General features: G+C 50.1%; 7 protein-coding genes across 7 annotated transcripts; 4 read left to right on the top strand and 3 right to left on the bottom strand.

Moving 5' to 3' along the window:
• Window positions 1-1249: 1249 nt before the first annotated feature.
• On the bottom strand, window positions 1250-2873 carry N7496_008979 (putative MFS transporter; the record flags this gene model as incomplete). Its single annotated transcript, XM_056701898.1, has 2 exons — window positions 1250-2201; window positions 2257-2873. 2 exons carry the CDS (start codon window positions 2871-2873, stop codon window positions 1250-1252), a joined length of 1569 nt encoding a protein of 522 aa, XP_056553961.1.
• A 972-nt stretch (window positions 2874-3845) lies between these two features.
• Window positions 3846-5242, bottom strand: N7496_008978 (uncharacterized protein; the record flags this gene model as incomplete). The annotated part of the gene is made up of 4 exons (XM_056701897.1): window positions 3846-3953; window positions 4011-4184; window positions 4259-5086; window positions 5156-5242. The coding sequence occupies 4 exons, from the start codon at window positions 5240-5242 to the stop codon at window positions 3846-3848; spliced, it is 1197 nt and encodes a 398-aa protein (XP_056553960.1).
• A 402-nt stretch (window positions 5243-5644) lies between these two features.
• On the top strand, window positions 5645-8474 carry N7496_008977 (uncharacterized protein; the record flags this gene model as incomplete). Its single annotated transcript, XM_056701896.1, has 3 exons — window positions 5645-6635; window positions 6693-6757; window positions 6816-8474. The coding sequence occupies 3 exons, from the start codon at window positions 5645-5647 to the stop codon at window positions 8472-8474; spliced, it is 2715 nt and encodes a 904-aa protein (XP_056553959.1).
• A 481-nt stretch (window positions 8475-8955) lies between these two features.
• Window positions 8956-11863, top strand: N7496_008976 (uncharacterized protein; the record flags this gene model as incomplete). The annotated part of the gene is made up of 3 exons (XM_056701895.1): window positions 8956-10033; window positions 10119-10410; window positions 10468-11863. 3 exons carry the CDS (start codon window positions 8956-8958, stop codon window positions 11861-11863), a joined length of 2766 nt encoding a protein of 921 aa, XP_056553958.1.
• Window positions 11864-12035: 172 nt separating this feature from the next.
• N7496_008975 (DUF3140 domain-containing protein) lies at window positions 12036-12533 on the bottom strand (the record flags this gene model as incomplete). The annotated part of the gene is made up of 3 exons (XM_056701894.1): window positions 12036-12237; window positions 12321-12437; window positions 12505-12533. The coding sequence occupies 3 exons, from the start codon at window positions 12531-12533 to the stop codon at window positions 12036-12038; spliced, it is 348 nt and encodes a 115-aa protein (XP_056553957.1).
• Window positions 12534-14089: 1556 nt separating this feature from the next.
• N7496_008974 (formate/nitrite transporter family protein) lies at window positions 14090-15177 on the top strand (the record flags this gene model as incomplete). The annotated part of the gene is made up of 4 exons (XM_056701893.1): window positions 14090-14368; window positions 14430-14550; window positions 14606-14962; window positions 15020-15177. 4 exons carry the CDS (start codon window positions 14090-14092, stop codon window positions 15175-15177), a joined length of 915 nt encoding a protein of 304 aa, XP_056553956.1.
• A 718-nt stretch (window positions 15178-15895) lies between these two features.
• Window positions 15896-17234, top strand: N7496_008973 (TauD/TfdA family dioxygenase; the record flags this gene model as incomplete). The annotated part of the gene is made up of 3 exons (XM_056701892.1): window positions 15896-16192; window positions 16246-16511; window positions 16571-17234. 3 exons carry the CDS (start codon window positions 15896-15898, stop codon window positions 17232-17234), a joined length of 1227 nt encoding a protein of 408 aa, XP_056553955.1.
• Between the last annotated feature and the right edge of the window lie 90 nt (window positions 17235-17324).

The raw sequence follows: 17324 nt of genomic DNA, 5'->3' as shown, positions 1-17324 counted from the left end.
GGACGAGGTTTCAATTCATAGCAAGATAAAATGGATCAGGATTCGGATATGTAGCTAAGAGTTGTTTAGCCATCTCATAAAGCAGGATTACATCCCGATCACTCGCGCCAGGGCGCTAGTATAATTGGCGAATCATAAGCTGAAGCGTAGATCTAGAACGTTAGTTTTCACCTTCTCTTGCATATTCCACGAGAATCTTTGCATCTCGGTTCCTGGCTGCAGTCTGGAATCATCGCCATGAGGCTACAGGGGCGCCGGTGCTGATGAATCTAGTGCTAGGATTGGTCAAGATCCCAACGATGACCGACTCCGACTCCGACTCCGAAGGAGTATCGCTAGGAAAGTTGTGCTCAAGCGGTATCTGGATGTATATCAGTGGACACTTTGTATTTCAGCTATGCAAGCATGCTAGATGTAACTTGAATGGAGCATCGAGCTTTTTCTCTACGGTTGCCCTGTTCTTGAGTTCTGGCCCAGGGGTAAGCGTGATGAGCAGCGATCATGGTTGGAGACTCAGGTGAGCTCGTGCAACATGCAACGAAGCAGGAAGAAGACCTAAGCAAATGAAGATAGAGCAAGGCAGGCGACGTTGTTAAGTCGCCAATCGAACTGTTGTTTGGCGGAGACGCGACGTTCTGCCTCAGGCTCCAACCTCCTGTCAGGGGCCACGGGCCTCCATGAGGCCATGCACGAAGCCGTCTTATTTTGTGCAACAAGCTCCATTGTGCATTGTGTGATCATGGATTCAGATCTCAATGACTAGAGCTCATGAATTGCAGTCCTAAACGGGCAAGAGACGTGTATGATCACCTGACACCATACCGCTGGGCTGTGCAATAATGTATTTTTGCAAGCATGCATCCACGCGAGGAACCTAAGGGTCGCGATTGAAATTATGTTGGCGCAAACCCTGATTTTGAAGGACACCTCATCGAAGGTCTCGATATAGAAGACACTGGAAAGACAATCCATGTCAGAATGACCTAGAGATAGACTTGTTGCTCATGGTTAGCCTAATTCATGCTTTCGGCGATCGGACTTTGGTAGGTACCAGACTCAGGTTTCTCGATCACAATGCTCACACATGAGTCATGCGATTACAGCTCAGCCTGAACTCAACAGGTTCGAATCGGGTCATCTTTCCATAGAACATAATTTGTGGACCTGGGCATCTGGGATATGGATAGCAAAAAGGTATGTGTGATTCGTTAAAGTTGTGCATGAAATATGTGTAGGTCGCTCAATTCCTTCAGTAAATATATACAAATTCATCATTCTGCCGATCGGTCAAATCATCGGCCACATGTGCACCAGCATGAGCAACGTGCTGCCCACTCTCAGACTCTTCAGAAGTCTCTTCAATACCGTGGAAATGTGACTGCATGGAGTGATCAATAATCTGGGCACTCTTTCCATTGCGCACTCGGCGGCGGGCCTGTTGCTTGTTGAGGAACCACAGATTGACCCACTGGATAAACACAATGGCAACCATGGTGCTAAAGATGGCAAGACAGGCACGGAGACCGGGGTGATACTCGGGCGCATCCTTCGCGGCGAAGAGAAGGGGTCCGACGATGTTGCCGGCAGAGGAGGCGGCGTTGTAAAGACTCATCGCGACAGACTTCTTGGTACTTCCGGCGGTATTTCCAATAATCCAGGTCACGACCAGAGGGTTACCACCGAAAAGGAAGGCAAGAAGATAGTATCCGGCAAGCAAGGCGCCCTGGTCGGAATTGTCTCGAGGAACCGCGTAGAGAATGGCAAGACCAGCCACGACGGGGAGCATGAAAAATGCGAGGATAGCACCCTTCAGGCGGGCTGTTTGGGCAAGATAACTAGCAAGAAGGATCATGATCGTCTGCAAGGCACCGAAGGGCATGGTGAGTAGACTAGTGGTGTACTTGTCGTAGCCCAGGCCGCCGAGAATCAACGGACCGAAAGTATTGGTGACACTAGCGCCGATGTTAAGGAGCATAGCCATACCAATCCACAGATAGGTCTTCGGCTCCAATGCAGCCTCCAACACGTGGCTAAACTTGAATTCCGTGTTTCCCGTACCGGTCTGGTTGGCACGTAGTCGCTCCACCGCCTGTGCCTTTTCTTCTTCGTTAAGGAAGCGAGCGGTGGTCACGTCGTTGTCCAAACGCCAGTAAACGAACGGTGCCGAAACGATGGTGACTAGTCCGACGAAGAGGAAGATGCTGCAGAATGCGTCAGATAATGAACCTATTTCTCTCATTGGTGAGAGAGACTCACATTTGCCATGATTTCAAGAGATCCGACTTGATGTGTGCCAGACCATACGACAGTGCAGCCGCCACAATGGTTGCAATTCCGTTGGTACCATACCAAGCAGCAATGCGCAAGGGCTGCTCCGCGCGACGGTACCACTGACTCGTGATAACTCCAAACAAGGGCAAGCAACCTGCCTCGAACAAGCCAAGGAAAAAGCGCGCCGCCATCAACTCTTGGAAGTTGTGGCAAGCGGCCATGCACGCCTGAGCAATGCCCCATCCCAAGCATAGGGTGGGCATGAGGATCTTGTGCGGCACCTTCACAATCAAGTAGGATGAGAATGGCTGCCATGCCAACTGGGCGATCGGGGCGATGGAACCGACGAGGGAGTACTGGTTGCCCGTCAAGTGTGTGTCGGTCCGTAGGCCAAAGGTCGCGCCATATCCAAGCACCGTTTTGTCAAGAATTTGTAGGAAGTAGACCCAAATCAATACCACCAGGATTGTACGGTCGGTTTTGCGGCAGATTCGCTTGTTGTCCTCCTCGGTCAATGGGACGTGTGGGATCTCAACCTCGAGGTTCGGATCCGGCTTGGGCACACGAGAGCCTTCATCGTGAATAGCAACTGGTTTGGCCATGTCGAAGAGAATGTTGAGACTGCCACGATGGAAGATCGGACCGAATTTTCGACCCCGGAGTCCTTTTTATCTGTTGGGACACCCCCACGTATCATGAGCTCATGGTAATTGCCATCTTTCACCAGTGGGGGCATTACTTCCCCGCGTTCCCCCACGTCTCCGCTTCTGGGATTTGGGCCAAGATAGAAGGCCAACACGGTGATCCGCTGGGTGGCGCCACAGGCCGAGGTTATGATTGGAAGTCGCTCCCGGAAGACTGCACAGACGGAGGGGCTGGACCAATCCGAAGAGAAACCCGAAGGCAAATTGGCAGGATTTACTTTCCCTCGTTGCGAACTTACCGACTCCGGGGAGTCCCATGCGAAGGTGTGGGGGAAGGCGTCGGGTTCAGTCCGAGTATTCTCCGTTGAAGTTTGGGGAAGGGAAATGTCGGCTTTGACTGTCACACCGCTTCCCCGTGACTTTCCTCCCGAGGCCAACCGGCCGGAATCGATCCCGCGATCCACAACGGAGCTTTGTACACTACAAAGTTCACTACTCTGCTCATATGATCCTCGGGCAAGGGGAGCTCCATCTCTAGTCGTCATCGATTCGCTATTGTCACGACCAAGCCCCCCTGCTTGGCGCCCCAAACATTCTCGCTCTTCACTCGATATGCTTTCTACCTTATCATGTACGCCCCCACGCGTTAGGAGCAAGGACCAGCTCCCTACAGCACAGATGTCTGAGACGTTGAGCGTGGGAATTGATGTCGGCAAATGACCCCCATGACCTGTCAGACATGGCGTTATCACAACGGCAAAAGCAATAGTACGATGTTTGCCGCCGACACCCGTCCAACCCCTTGAAGGGGTCAAGATACTTCGAAAGGATTACCCGACGGCAATTGAAGAAGCAAGTCTTACGATCATACATCTGAATTCGACGCTGGGCCCGATAAGATCCCTCAACCCGACTGGACATTCGTCCCTTTCATATGTACACGACCTCAGGATCACGATATCTGGGGAACCGATCACTCTTCTCAATGATCTTGATATTCAACGGAAGTGAGGCCAACCACATGACGGCCCAAAGCGCCTGGAACAAGATTAGTTACGATAAAAGTCGAGCAGTCTGGCACTGAAACCGACGTACCTGGAATATCGTCTCTACGACGACAACATCCCCTCCTTCAATTGACAAGAACCATGCTTCCCAGCTCACGCCAAAGCAATTATTCGGGCAACGCTTCAGAGCCATCGGGCTGACCTCCTCATATGCGAGTGAGTCTCCGTACGCAAGTGAGTCTTGCCCCGGTCCAGGGACCCTCTGCATCAGCCGATCACGGTTCTCATTGTGATCAGAGCTTTTTCCCCAAATCGCGCGTGAAACGCCTCTCTTACCTCCGGTGGTATAGAGAGTTCCAAAAATTCCCATTCCACTCCTTGAAAGCGCTGCGGCTCGTTAGCCAGCTGAGCGAAGACCGCATGAATCGCTTCGGCGGCGGCAAGGGCATCTGTTTTGAGATATCTACGCGGGATCTTGCCGAACTGGTCGAATGAGCTCTTTTCCTCGGGGCTCAGCCGATACTTGAAACTATGAGAGCTCAGATGGCCCAGTTGAAGTGACGTGCTGTCATACTCGTATACCCATTCGGCGATGACGGACCAGAGTTCCTCCCACTCGGCCCAGTATCGATCCCGCCCGCCCTTTTCTGTCGTGGAGATCGGGCTTGCTATGACATCGAACTTGTCTTTCTTCCATCCATACAGTTCACCGCCTATGTATGTCATCTTTTCATATTGCCCCGGTAGCCGACCGGCATAGGTGAGGTCCATGTAGGCCCCTGCGCCGCAGGCAACACTGATGGCAGGGCCAATTGCGCATGGCTGCGGATCGGCGCCCATCAAGCGCGCGCGTGAGGTGCGACCGGCAGTTGCAAGCAGTGTGACCAAATCCTTGGGAAGGCCGACGGAACTGGGGTCTGTCGGAAAGTCGACCACCTCGGGTTGTTTCCAAGACTGGTCCTTAGGCGGGGTCAGAGTCCTCTGGGTTGCATCGGTCGGTTTCTCCCCCTGAGGGAATCTCTTGCTGAAGAAAGCATGCAACTGTGACCAATCTGGGTGATTGAATATATCACGCAAGATGGCGGCGAAGAGTAAAGTTGCTGTCGATCGACCGGAATTTTGATCGATGAAGGCAAAGTCGTGGAGACCGAAGCGTTGTAATTTCTGGGCGCAAGTCAACGTCAACGATATGTGTCTTTCTTTTGAAATCATTGCCCAAGAAAGCCTACATACCTCACCGGGCTTCCAACGCTCGTCGGTTATTATATTGTACGTTTGAGGGCTGGAAAGGTGCAGCGCCAAAGGCAGCGATACCTGCATTGGGATTGGCATTTCGAGTATGCAACCTGGCTATACAAGGCTCTAGCTTGCGATGATACTGGTTTAGACTTCATGGAGGAACTGGAGGAAATGACCTTTTGTAAATTGCGCACCTTCAGAAGTCGATCACACCCATGAGCAAATCCCTGTCAATAATCCCGAGGTGGCTGTGCACTCTTGGTTCAATGGGCTGCTTTACCGGGCCCCAATGCGCCCAATGCCGAGCCTGGTCAGCGTCCTATTCGAGACTAGTTGAACGGCATCGAAACGCCTCTACAGAATGAATACGAGCAGGAGTACGTGGGGCATGACTTGCTGCGGCTCAAACAAGAAAGCCTTTTTCTGAGGCATGATCTTTTATGAAGCACTCGGATAAGATCCTCCCCTTCATCTGCATCAACCATGGACGTTCTTGGAGTTTCGCTCGGAGCCGTCTCGCTTGTTACTTTATTCAAGACATGTCTGGAATTGTTTGAGACGTTTGAGAACGGAAAGAACCTAGGAAAAGACTACGAAATTCTATCGACCAAAGTTGGCATTGAACGTATTCGTCTTGCCCTGTGGGGAGATTCCGTCGGCCTCACCAGACTTGTACCAGAGCAGGCGAAAAAGTCCGACCAAAATGACGGTGTTGACCCTCGTCTTGTTGAGCCGCGCATGGTCAGGGCTGTTTCCGATATCCTGAATTGTATGCGACGGTTATTCGAAGACAGTGGCTCTCTCACAAGAAGATATGGTTTACAGGCATCTACCACGACCGGGGTGATTACAGCGAGTGCTGGCGATAATGCAGTGGCAACGACATTCCACAAAACCTATGTCCGTATTCACGCATCAGCTTCGCGTATTCAACGAGGCTCGTCTCTAGTCGCAGCTGCGAGATGGGCTATCAAGGACAAGAAGCGCTTCGAGCGCTTTGTTGAAGATCTTCGCGGCTTCAACGATAGCCTGGCTTTGCTGTTTCCAGATATAGATGCAGATGCACGCCAGGCTATGGCAGATGAGATAAAGGAGTCGACCGACCTGAACGGTCTTCAGATTGTTGAACAGGCCGTCTCTGACTTGGACGGAGGGGAGTCGCTTGTGGAAGCGGCGAGCGTCCGCATCACGCAATTGTCTCAGTACACACAGAGCGTTGCTGAGGACCACACGACACAAACTGACGACAGTGCTGTAGACATTGATGTCAACCGTCTTACCCGACAATTGGGTAAGCTCGAGGCTTCGATGAGCAAGAGAGTTGAGCTGCGAGGGGGGCTGCGGTTTACTCTCTCCGCAATCGTGGGGCATGATTATTTCGCCAAATTCTCGTTTTATGGCATGGACAGTAAAGACTGGCTAGTCGAGAGACATAAGGAGGCTCAATATGTGAAGCATTCGACTCTGGCATGGTGTAAGTCACGAGCCTAAGGGTGAGCTGAGCAGCACATTTCTCTAATTCCCCATTCAGCGTTAATGTACATGTCCGACCGAGACAGACATGACCAGGCTGACTTTAGCCGACAGGACACAGAGGTATGACAATACAGATATCCATTCAAGTCATTATCTGACCCTAGCTCACATTCCCCAGTGCCACCGACTCTACGAAGGGAAGCTTCCTGGTACGCGAAGCATTGATGGATATATCGCCGATTTCAACACGTGGATACAGAACAACAATCCCAAAGTTGAGCGATTCTTCAACACAACAGGGCCCCTACCGGATGTCCCATTTGAGAAACTAGTTGAGCGTGCCCGCCGCGCACAGCTTCAAGGCGACCGGTTCTGGAATCCCGGCGAGCGCTCTACAAACGACGACCTCGAAGCGCTTATCGGTCCCCCTCATTTGGGAAACAGGATGCAGGATGAAGTCACACAACTACTGAGCACTCTTAATCGCCGCAGGGACTTTCCAGACGTACTTGACGGCGGCTCGCTAGCTACCATCGCTCTCGGTGCATCAGATAGTCTGTATGGCTTCCTCTTGGAGATGGTCTTAGCTCGTGAGCTACGCATGCGCATGTACCGACTCTCCGATATGAGTTTTGGCAATGTCAGTCGCCGGATCGTCGCTACTATGCACGCTTCAGAGCGGTGGCTTGACGGCGTCCATGTGAAAATGCCTGATCCAAAAGGGAAACCAAACTACGTCGAGCTGCATAGCCTTGTCCATGAGCAACAGGTTGAGGGATTGGTTCGCTTTGCCGAAACCATGGCGTGGCCAGCTCTTGGAGAGATGCGCATCTTCGCAGAGGAGGTTTACGCTGGTATCAGGGCGGGCATGACGAATACCAGCACTCATCTCTGGGACTGGCTATATGGCCTCATGCTGCCTGGGAATGCCTTCATTTTTGCGATCATGGCCGCGCTAGTGGCAGCCACCCCAAGTTTACAGAGTCTGGGGGCGGCCCAGTTTTACGCTTCGGGATTAGTGCTTAAAGACCGATCGTACTGGCGGACGAAAACGGTGTTGGGACGCGTCTTGGGCGGGATGAAGGGGGTCAGAGCGGCCAATGGGTGGATTGGGCCATGTCCAGCTCCGGTGGATGTCCGAGACGAAGCCGTCAAGGAGGGTTGGTGGCCTGTCCACGCAAGAGATGTTGCCTTCACTCGCTTCATGGCCAGGGATCTCCCAGCGATCGGGGATCGATTCGCCCCATTCCTTCGCCGTGAGCCTCGTGAGGAAAGCTCAAGTGCGGCAGAATGGATTCGCAGCATGGGCGACCGTTCAGAATGGGCAGTGCCGATCGGACCATCTGAATCGTCAGATCATGTCGAGTTCCGTGCCCTGCGTCTTCAGAGGATAGGCTGGCACAGCAGCTCAGAGCCACAGCAAGGCACACCTGAGAAGGACGATCAGAGTGAAGAGCCAGAGCCAGAGCAAAGAGCTACTCTCGAGGTGCTTATCAATGATCGCCCGGTAAGCTTCACCCTCTACAGCAACCCCGTATTCATCGCGGCGCCAGCATGTATAGATGGACCCCATGCTATTCTTCAGAAAGACCTTCCCAAGATACAGCACATACTGGGGCCGAGTCAACTTCCCGACCACGTCCACACGGACACGAGGGTGCTCATTATTGACGCTACTGGGAAGGGGGAATGCGAGTTAGTTGCACGGGCATGGTGCTCTCAGAATGGACAGCATGCGATCGTTGTTAGAGGACAGGGAACATGTTTTGCATGTGCAGTTAAGGCTGCGAGTCAGGGTGGTCTTGTCATAGGCTGTGTTATCTGGTCAAAGTCGTGATTACAGAGTGCAGAGAGCATGGCATTCATGAGATTCCATAGCTCTGGGACCTTTGACCAATCTGAAATAATTGTTTTATCACACGAGTTGGACGGAGGCTCAATTCATGAGACCTGAGTCGCTAGGAAAGACGAGTTGAAATCCACTTGCATGATTTTTTTAGAAAGCAAGTGGACGCCATTTGAGTTTCGGAAGACTGTCAGTGTACAAGAATAATGCTTAGCCATGCGGCCTGCCAATTTTCACGCTGAGCCTCATTCCTGCGCTGCTAGATCTATAATCAAGCATTGACCCCGCAACCTCGTATAAATTCACGGCTTACAAGGACGGCCCCTCGACCTCATGCCTAAGCGGCTTGGCAAGAGGCTGTGTCTGTGATCGCCAGCGTGTGCAATGCGCTTACTCTTTTCTTCCCTCATATATGCCGTAATCACTCACTCTAGCTTAGCTGCGAGCAGCAGTGCCAGCAGCATTCCTCATCATGGAGCTCGCAAGTACTGCAATCGGCGTGGTCGGGTTGGCCGCCCTGTTTAGTACTTGTACAGAGACATTGGATACACTTGCCGCGGCTGCCAGATACAGCGTGAATCGTGAGATATTACAGACAAAGATTGAAGTCGAACGACTACGACTCATGGTCTGGGGGGAATCGGCAGGATTGACCGATATCGACCCCAGTAGACCTGAAGACGAGACTGGCTATGACCCTGATTTTCTCAATGAGTCTCTCGGAGGTGCCGCCCTACGCCCGGCTGTGGCAGGCCTCTTAGCCTGCTTCGCACATTACTTCGAGGACATCGAGCAGTTGCAAAGTCGATATGGTCTTGTCACGCAGAAACAAAATCAAGACAAAGAAAGTACACCGGCGTTGGCGGAAGCGCCCACTCGACAGATACTCCTCACCACCTTTCAGAGAACCTACGCGCGTTTCCAGCAACGTACTTCAAAAGTACAGGCAAGCACATCAGCCTTTAAAAAAGCCAAATGGGCTATTACGGATGAACGCAAATTTCGAAACCTCGTTGCGGAGCTTAAGGCAATCAACGACTCACTCGATTCGCTACTTCCAGCCATCAGGGACAAGACGCGAGTACAAATGCGTACAGCGATCATGCGGAGCACTGATGTGGATCAGCTGCAAAATCTAGTCACTGCTGCTGATGAGGCGACAGATCTCATAGCCGAGACAGCGAGCTTGAGACTTGAGATGCTGTCAATATCCGGTAAAGGAGCCGTGAAGCCAGCTCCAAAGGTTGTGCAAGTTACATCGGCATCTAAAGAGTTGAGAGGAGAAGGCTTGAATAATGCGTCTACACAGTCCGGGCCGTCGGGGTCAAAGTCGGTAGTGCAAGATCTAATCGCAGCCACAATTGCAGATGCCCCGAGTCCTGCTTCTGTCTCTACGGCGCCAACAGGGGACATTTATGATGATACCGGAGCATTAGTTGTTCACAAAGCCTATCATAAAGCTGACAGTCTAGCATGCTTCTCCTGGCACGTTGGACTAGGCGAGACTACAGATCTAGCAGAATGTCCACCAGTTGCTGACGCAATGTTTGGTAAGATGTGCAAGCTCTTTTCTCATAGGAAACAATGTGACTAACCCTGGTAAAGATTTACAATATATCCCAAACCACATATCAGGCGTTGCAGAGAGTTTTCTTGAGGTGGACGTCGTGAGCGACAGAAAGTATGCTGGATGGTCTCCTGGATCAGTCTCCTTGATTGGTTTTGCCAGAGAGGCCACTTTCTGGAAAAGGGCAGGAGAACTGGAAAAGAAACCTAATCCTCCCAGCTGGTATCGAGTTAACTCAAAACCACTTTCCCAAGACTTTCTTGATAAGAGATGGAGGCAACTGGTGAAAGAAGGACTTGGAGATGACTTTACGGACAAGAAGGGCTACGAGCAGGTACTGGAGCTGCTCGGCCCTAGCCAGTGCGTCTACCCAAACACTGAACGAAATCAAAAGGTCCCGCGCTGATGGTTCTACAGCTACACATGGCTTGATCCGAAAGAAGGGTACAAGCTGCGACATCAAATCACCGACCTCCTCGGGGCCCTGAGCAGCTCGATAATACCCAACTTCGAAGAGAGGGGCAGTATCGGGCTCGTCGCATTCCACGATCAAACCGTTCCGAATTCGCCTTTTGGGTTTATCGATTTTATGCGGCAGATGGTCATCGCTCGCGAGCTGACACTACGCATCCAGCTGGCCAACCAACGGTGGTATGGAGGGATCACACGCAGAGTTATCTATGATATGATAGCTGCTGATCTGTGGACACGGCATGTGGAGATCAAGCCCGTAGCGGCAGCCTTTGGAATACCTAAAGCTGTATTTCAACGCCAGGTGCATGGCATCATCAGATTTGTCGATGAGATGCGCTGGCCCTATGCGGATGAGATCCAAAAAGAAGCGAATCATCTACTCGAGAAAAACCCCGAAGAAATAGCCTTGGATTTGCGATTGCAAGACTGGCTAATGGGATTGGTACTCCCAGGGGCTCGCCTCCCTCTTATCCTCGTTGGTGTTCTGTACCAGCTGTCCCCGACATTGCGACCCCACATACCGACCGAGAGCGTCAAGTTTCGCGATGGAAACTTTGGTATTGTTTATCCCGAGGCCTCATATTGGAATGTCCGCTCTGTACTAGGCAAGGTATTGGCCCCGCTTTCTCGGGATCAGGAAACAAACCATCGGAAGGTCCACTGTTTAGGTGGCTGGGTTGGGCCATGTCTTTCACCCTCCCTCCCAGAGTGCCGACTTGGCCTTACAGTTTCTTTGTCAACTCGCCAACCTCCCTTCGCTCCACTGGAATTGGACTCTAGCATCGGTGACGCGACTAAAACCACCTTGTCGAGTATTGGTGGGCAAGGCCATGGCGGAGAGTGGATGCTACCGACGCCCCCCGAACTATCCCGTGATACCGTCGCACTTCAGACCGTTCGCCTGTCCAAGGCGCCGAAGGCTGATTTGAGTGCTAAAGATGCACTTTATTATACTGCACGTATTGACTTCCGGTTAGGGCGCAGTCGTACCTTTGTTACGTTCACACTTTACACCAATAGCGTTTTTGTTTCCGTTCCACCTTGTCGAGGCACGCATAAGGTTGATCCTCATGCCGCTGGCCGTTACACGTTTGCGGTTAAAGGAATCGAAGAAATAGCACGAATATCCAAAACGTGTGATGCTGCTACTGATATGGCCATTATGGTCGTGAACGCTACCGGAGGACCAGCCAGTGAGGTATTTGCGCGGGCATGGTGCTGTCAAACGGGGACTAATGCCGTGATATGGAGGAGGGAAGGAGGGAAATGCTGCTTCAAGTGTGCATTGATGGTAGCATCTACAGATGGACTAGGAACGGGGACTTTGATTGCTTGCTAGATATTGTGTCCCTGTGATCACGGTGGTTCATGAACGAGCCATGAATTTAGTTGAACTACTGTATCTCTTGGGAAATGGATTGGTCGTTGATTTGATAGTATACATTTTTGGTTATTAAATGTGAGGTGGTTCCACAGTATCTGGTCGCTTGTGGATCGATTTTCAGCCAAGGTTACTGCTTCAAAGCATCGTGTCCCCAGTTCTTGAGTGAACGATAGCTTTTGCTGTCGGGGTTTTTCTTGGCAGTCTCCTCCTGGGCTATATGACGCTTGCAGTAAGACACAACCTTACGCATATGATCGATATCAGACTCGCCATAGCCAGAGGGCTTTCGACTTGGATTGTGCTCCAAGATATCGACTATCTTCCGACCACTAAATAATGGACGTCGCCAGTTGTAGTTCTTCAAGTTAACCATATTCGGGCATAGTAGATTCCAGAGAGTCGCAAACCTTACCTCTCGTGACCGATAGTCTCACCTGATTCACTAGTCCATCCTGACGACTGCGACTGTTCTTCTTTGAGCCACTCGCGAAGCTCATTCGGGGTCATATTAACAAGCTCATTGAACTCGCTTGTTTAATATCAGCCACAACCTTATTCTCTAAATAGGTATGTGGTTCTTACGCGAGAGGACATACCTAATCACGGTGTCTTTGTCTTTCACCATTCTGACAACCTCAATAGGGTATGTAATAAATCAAATTCTCTTTATGGATCAGAAATTCGCAACTCCAGAACCCTCACTCCTGATATACTGGCGACTTTGTGTCGTGGGAGTGACGTCACCGTTCCTCATTCGCCTCTTGGTTCTTGAACCTTGGAAATCATCTTGGCCAAGTTCAAGGTATGGGGTTACTCGGATGAAACAAAAATCAATTGAAGTTGTGCTTCAGCGTCATGATATCTTCAAATTGGTAGATTCGATGTTGTCCCAACTTGCATGTCAGGGATTCTTGGTCCGAGCTTCATGTCACTCTTCGAAGGTACCAAAAGACCCACAAAATTTGACTCGCACATGCAAGCCAGGTCTATGGACAGGGTACGGGGGGCGTCAAGCCTTTGACGCTCGGGCGTCTGCGGGTCATTATTGTGCAAGTATTATTGTGGAGGTTATGATTTACAATATTTCAAATCGCGTTGGATGACATCCTACTTCGAGATAAGAAAATGACTTGCCCGAGCTTCAGAAGACATCGATAATTTGACCCTGAAGAAACAACCTCCACTAGTTCGCCATATATTCACCCCCGGACCCACGACCGACCGAGTGCCAGGTTTTTGGGTCAGATCCCGCGAAGGGAACTTTTATTTTTCGATTCTCAATAGTCTATTTCCCATAGATAACAACTCTCGTTGAGACTGGCTTGAGCTGGAGATAAGCAATATTGAAAGGCAATGATCTCCGCCTCCACCTCACATGCTATGCCATGTCGATCACTCGAAAAATCACAGAATAATTCGGGCTTCATGAAGTGAGCAAGATCCAGCCAATCCTCTTTTCTGTGGGGAGAGTTAGGAAAGAAATCGATATTATGCAATTTAATCTAAACGAAGCATGCAAAAGTTTATAGTACAGAACCGAAATTCTAGAAGTTCAAGTGTTATGAAGGGCGTCCACTTCGGCATCGAATCATCGAATCACCAATTGATATCATTACTTTTTATAAACATGCCCCGTAAGAGATCAATCTAATCTGCGCCAACAAAAGCAACACATTTGCTTGGGATTGCCAATAATTGCATTCCGAACACACTGGTCCGCGGAGATGGCTCACTCGAATTCCATTGCCGGCCCTTATCTTTGCCAAGAATGATAAGTTGCTGTTCTTCTATTGGCTGCCAGGGTGAACTATGGACGCGACCAGCAATTATGCGACATCCATCACGAACTTGAGCTTATTCTTTATCTTGTCCCCACCCCAAATGGATGATGGGGCTTAAGGGATCTACTCCGGCTGCTTTATCAGAGGCCAATTAGGTGACTCATGGAAAAAGCATTGGTCCCTTGAGATGCATGGACTATATCGTGCGGAGGAAGGATGGTCTCGTCTTTAGCAATGGTGTTATATATGCCAAGGGAATCTTGCATTAAAGGTCTTGTGTTTCTCTCACAAAATATTCTCGAGTCAGGAGGCTTTCCTTTGAAATTTGCAGCCCTGTGTCACCCGAAAGAATCCAAATTTTCTTCAATTGGTTTTGGTAAAGGAGATCAAGTTGCCTACAATGACATTCGACTCCTTCTCACCACTAGAGGTGATCGAGGCTGTGGCCAACACAGGTGTGTACAAGGGTAACATGCGCTTGGACAAGGTGTTTTTTAGCTCCATCTCGGCTGGTTGCTTGCTTTCCTTCGCATGTGGAACTGCCCTAAGCACCAATGCCTCCCCTTGGTTTCAAGAGAATGCTGCGGGCTTGATCCGCACTATCAGTGCCCTGGTTTTCCCTTACGGATTGTGCATGATCATCTTGACTGGCGCCGATCTTTGTACCGGCTCTTTTATGGTGCGTTAATTATCCGTTGCATCTCAATCATATTCCAACCAATGACTTATCAACCAAGTAGTTTACTACCGTTGCTGCTTTGCAACGCCGACTGCCCTGGTGGAAAATGCTCGTGCACTGGGTCGTGACCTTCTTGGGAAACTTGGCGGGCTCTCTATTTATGGTTGCAATTATCTTTGGCTGTGAGTACATCGCCATACTTTCTATCTCAAAACGCAACTGACCTCGCATAAATAGATGGCGAGGTCTTCTCCAAGGACCCCTTCAAGTCGGCCGTCATCAGTTTTGCCACAAAGAAGCAAGTCACTCCTGACTTCCACATGATTTTCCTCCGTGGAATTGGTTGCAATTGGCTCGTCTGTCTGGGATGCTTCTTCGGTTTGCAAGGACGTGACCTGGCATCCAAAATAATTGGTATCTGGTGGCCCATCTTTGCTTTCGTCTCTCTTGGATTCGATCACGTTGTCGCCAATATGACATTCATTCCCCTGGGAATCTGGCTTGATGCTCCTGGAATCAGTGCTGGTCTGTATATCTGGAAGGGCATCATCCCCACCTTGATTGGAAATATCCTTGGTGGTGGCCTCTTCTGCGGTGAGTACACAATTTATGATACCCAGGGGAAGTCACACTTTACTAAACATTTATTAGGTACTTACTACTGGTACATGTATCTACTTGACCTGAACACTCTCCCTATAACTGGATTGAGCAAGAAGACAGACCCTCCCACTCGGCCAGCATCAAAGGGAGATATCGAGGCCGCTGCTGCAGACGCCTCTCCCGCATCCACCGTGCTCCGCGCTTGAGCGGCTGATATGACATCCTTATAACTCTAAAGCGATAGATGAATAAGTCACGCTTCGATCCTTTTTCTATGAAGCAAATGCCCTCGACCAATAAAATAAATTACGCCGAGGAGACACGATAATAGTGGGTGGAACTTTGTAATTAATTTAGGTATACTTATAATTTATGAACATACGTTTTCCCTACATTGCTAGACTTTGCTATAGCCAGACCATCGAAATGTGATTGTGAAGTTGTCTTTCGGGGTTTGAAAAGACTGACTGCCGAAGTATGCTTAGTTTTCGGATCTAGGGTCCTAAGATCATACAATATTATCGAGGACAAACATCTAGCGTTATACGAGGTTGATAGTTGATTCCCAAAATATGCCTTGTGTGGCTGGTGCGATCTTTCCATTCTCCATAGAATCACACAATCTTGCGTGATTGTGGCAGAATCGGGGTTGTGACCGATTAGCCGACGAGCCGACCGTAGGTGCGCTTCGTCCTGTGTTGAACTGCTGCAACATGAGCTCGAAACTTCGGAACTCGACACAGTGGCTGCCGATCGATCCGACCGTCCGATGCGGGGGATATACAACTATGGAATTGGTTCTCGAAAAAATTCATATATTAGTTGAAAGAACGCAGTGAAGGGCGTTTAAAATTCCAGGATTGAAGTTCGTACTAGGACTTGGGTTCACAGATAAATTGAAAGGCATACCAAGCAGATCTCATCATGGCATCAACAGTGGTAGAGACAAAAGCTTCCCAAGCCACTCCCACCACTATCAACCTCTCCGTTTTCCCTGATGGATTGAAGACATCGGGACAACACCCACCCGTCTATTCAAGAGTTCGACCATACAGCGACTTTCCAAAGGTTCACGGCGGACCTACTCTATGGAAGGCTGAGGACTATCGTGAAAATCCGGAGCTTTGGACCCATCACTTCACCGATGAGGAGATTGAAGAACTTGGAGCTGTGACAGACAACTTCATTGAAAAAGACTTGCCCTTGACTGGTATCTCCAAGGTTGGTTTCTGGAACTAAAACAGGAGTGGCCATGTTACTAAACATGCAAGTAGGCGAACTTCCCTCTCCCTAAGCTCTCAAGTCGGCTCGAAGCTTTGCGAAAGGACTTGATTGATGGGAAAGGCTTTTTCCTGTTTAAGGGAGTTCCTGTACGCAAATGGGATCTTCGTAAATGCGCGACAGCCTACATGGGTCTTGGAACCTATTTGGGATACTTCACAAGCCAGAATGGCCGTGGACATGTTCTAGGCCACGTCAAGGATCTTGGAGAGGATCCAACAAAGACCGATAGGGTTCGAATTTATCGTACCAACGCTCGGTAAGTGCAAATGCGGAGGCACCACTGAGTATCATCAACATTTACTGATATCCTACTAGCCAATATTTCCACACAGACGGTTCTGACATTGTGGGCCTTCTCTGCATTGCCAAATCTCTTTCCGGTGGAGAATCAGACATTGTTTCTACACACCACCTATTCAATGTGCTTCAGGAGAGACACCCTGACGTTGTTGAAACTCTGGTGACACCTAATTGGTATTTCGATCGCAAGGGCGAGGTCTCAGATGGCCAAGAGCCTTGGATTCGTGGCAGCATCTTTTACCTTGAGAACGAGCGCGCGGGTGACAACCCTCGCGTCTACGCCAGATTCGACCCGATGAATGTCACTTCTCTGTCTCGCTTCAACTCTGGACCAGACGCTAAGATCCCACCTCTCTCCGACAAGCAGAAGTATGCTATGGAAATTTTCGAGAAGACCTGTGGTGAGCTTTCTCTACACATGATTCTCGACCCTGGTGATATCCAGTTCGTGAGCAACTCGCACGTGTTTCACGCGCGAACTGCCTATACTGACCATCCTGCCGGTGCGGTTGATGAGAATGGACTGCCCGCCCGGCGGCGACACCTGATGCGACTTTGGCTCTCTGCGCCCGAGTCCGAAGGTGGTTGGAAACTTCCGTATCATGACACTCTTGAGAAGAAGCGCGGCGGTATCCAGGTCAATGACCAGCCCCCGGTTTGCCCTTTGGATGCCGAGTAAGCTTTTCTCATGCTTATGAAGATAGTCAACGACTTGAATGTACTTGAATGTATTTTACTCAATTTATTTCAAAATACCTTTCATTGTTTT

This window comes from Penicillium cataractarum (genome assembly GCF_028827025.1).
Source record: "Penicillium cataractarum strain IBT 29864 chromosome Unknown utg000007l, whole genome shotgun sequence".
Classification (NCBI taxonomy): Eukaryota; Fungi; Ascomycota; class Eurotiomycetes; order Eurotiales; family Aspergillaceae; genus Penicillium; species Penicillium cataractarum.
Note: the sequence above shows the minus strand (reverse complement) of the source record. Positions and strands in the feature narration are given on the sequence as shown.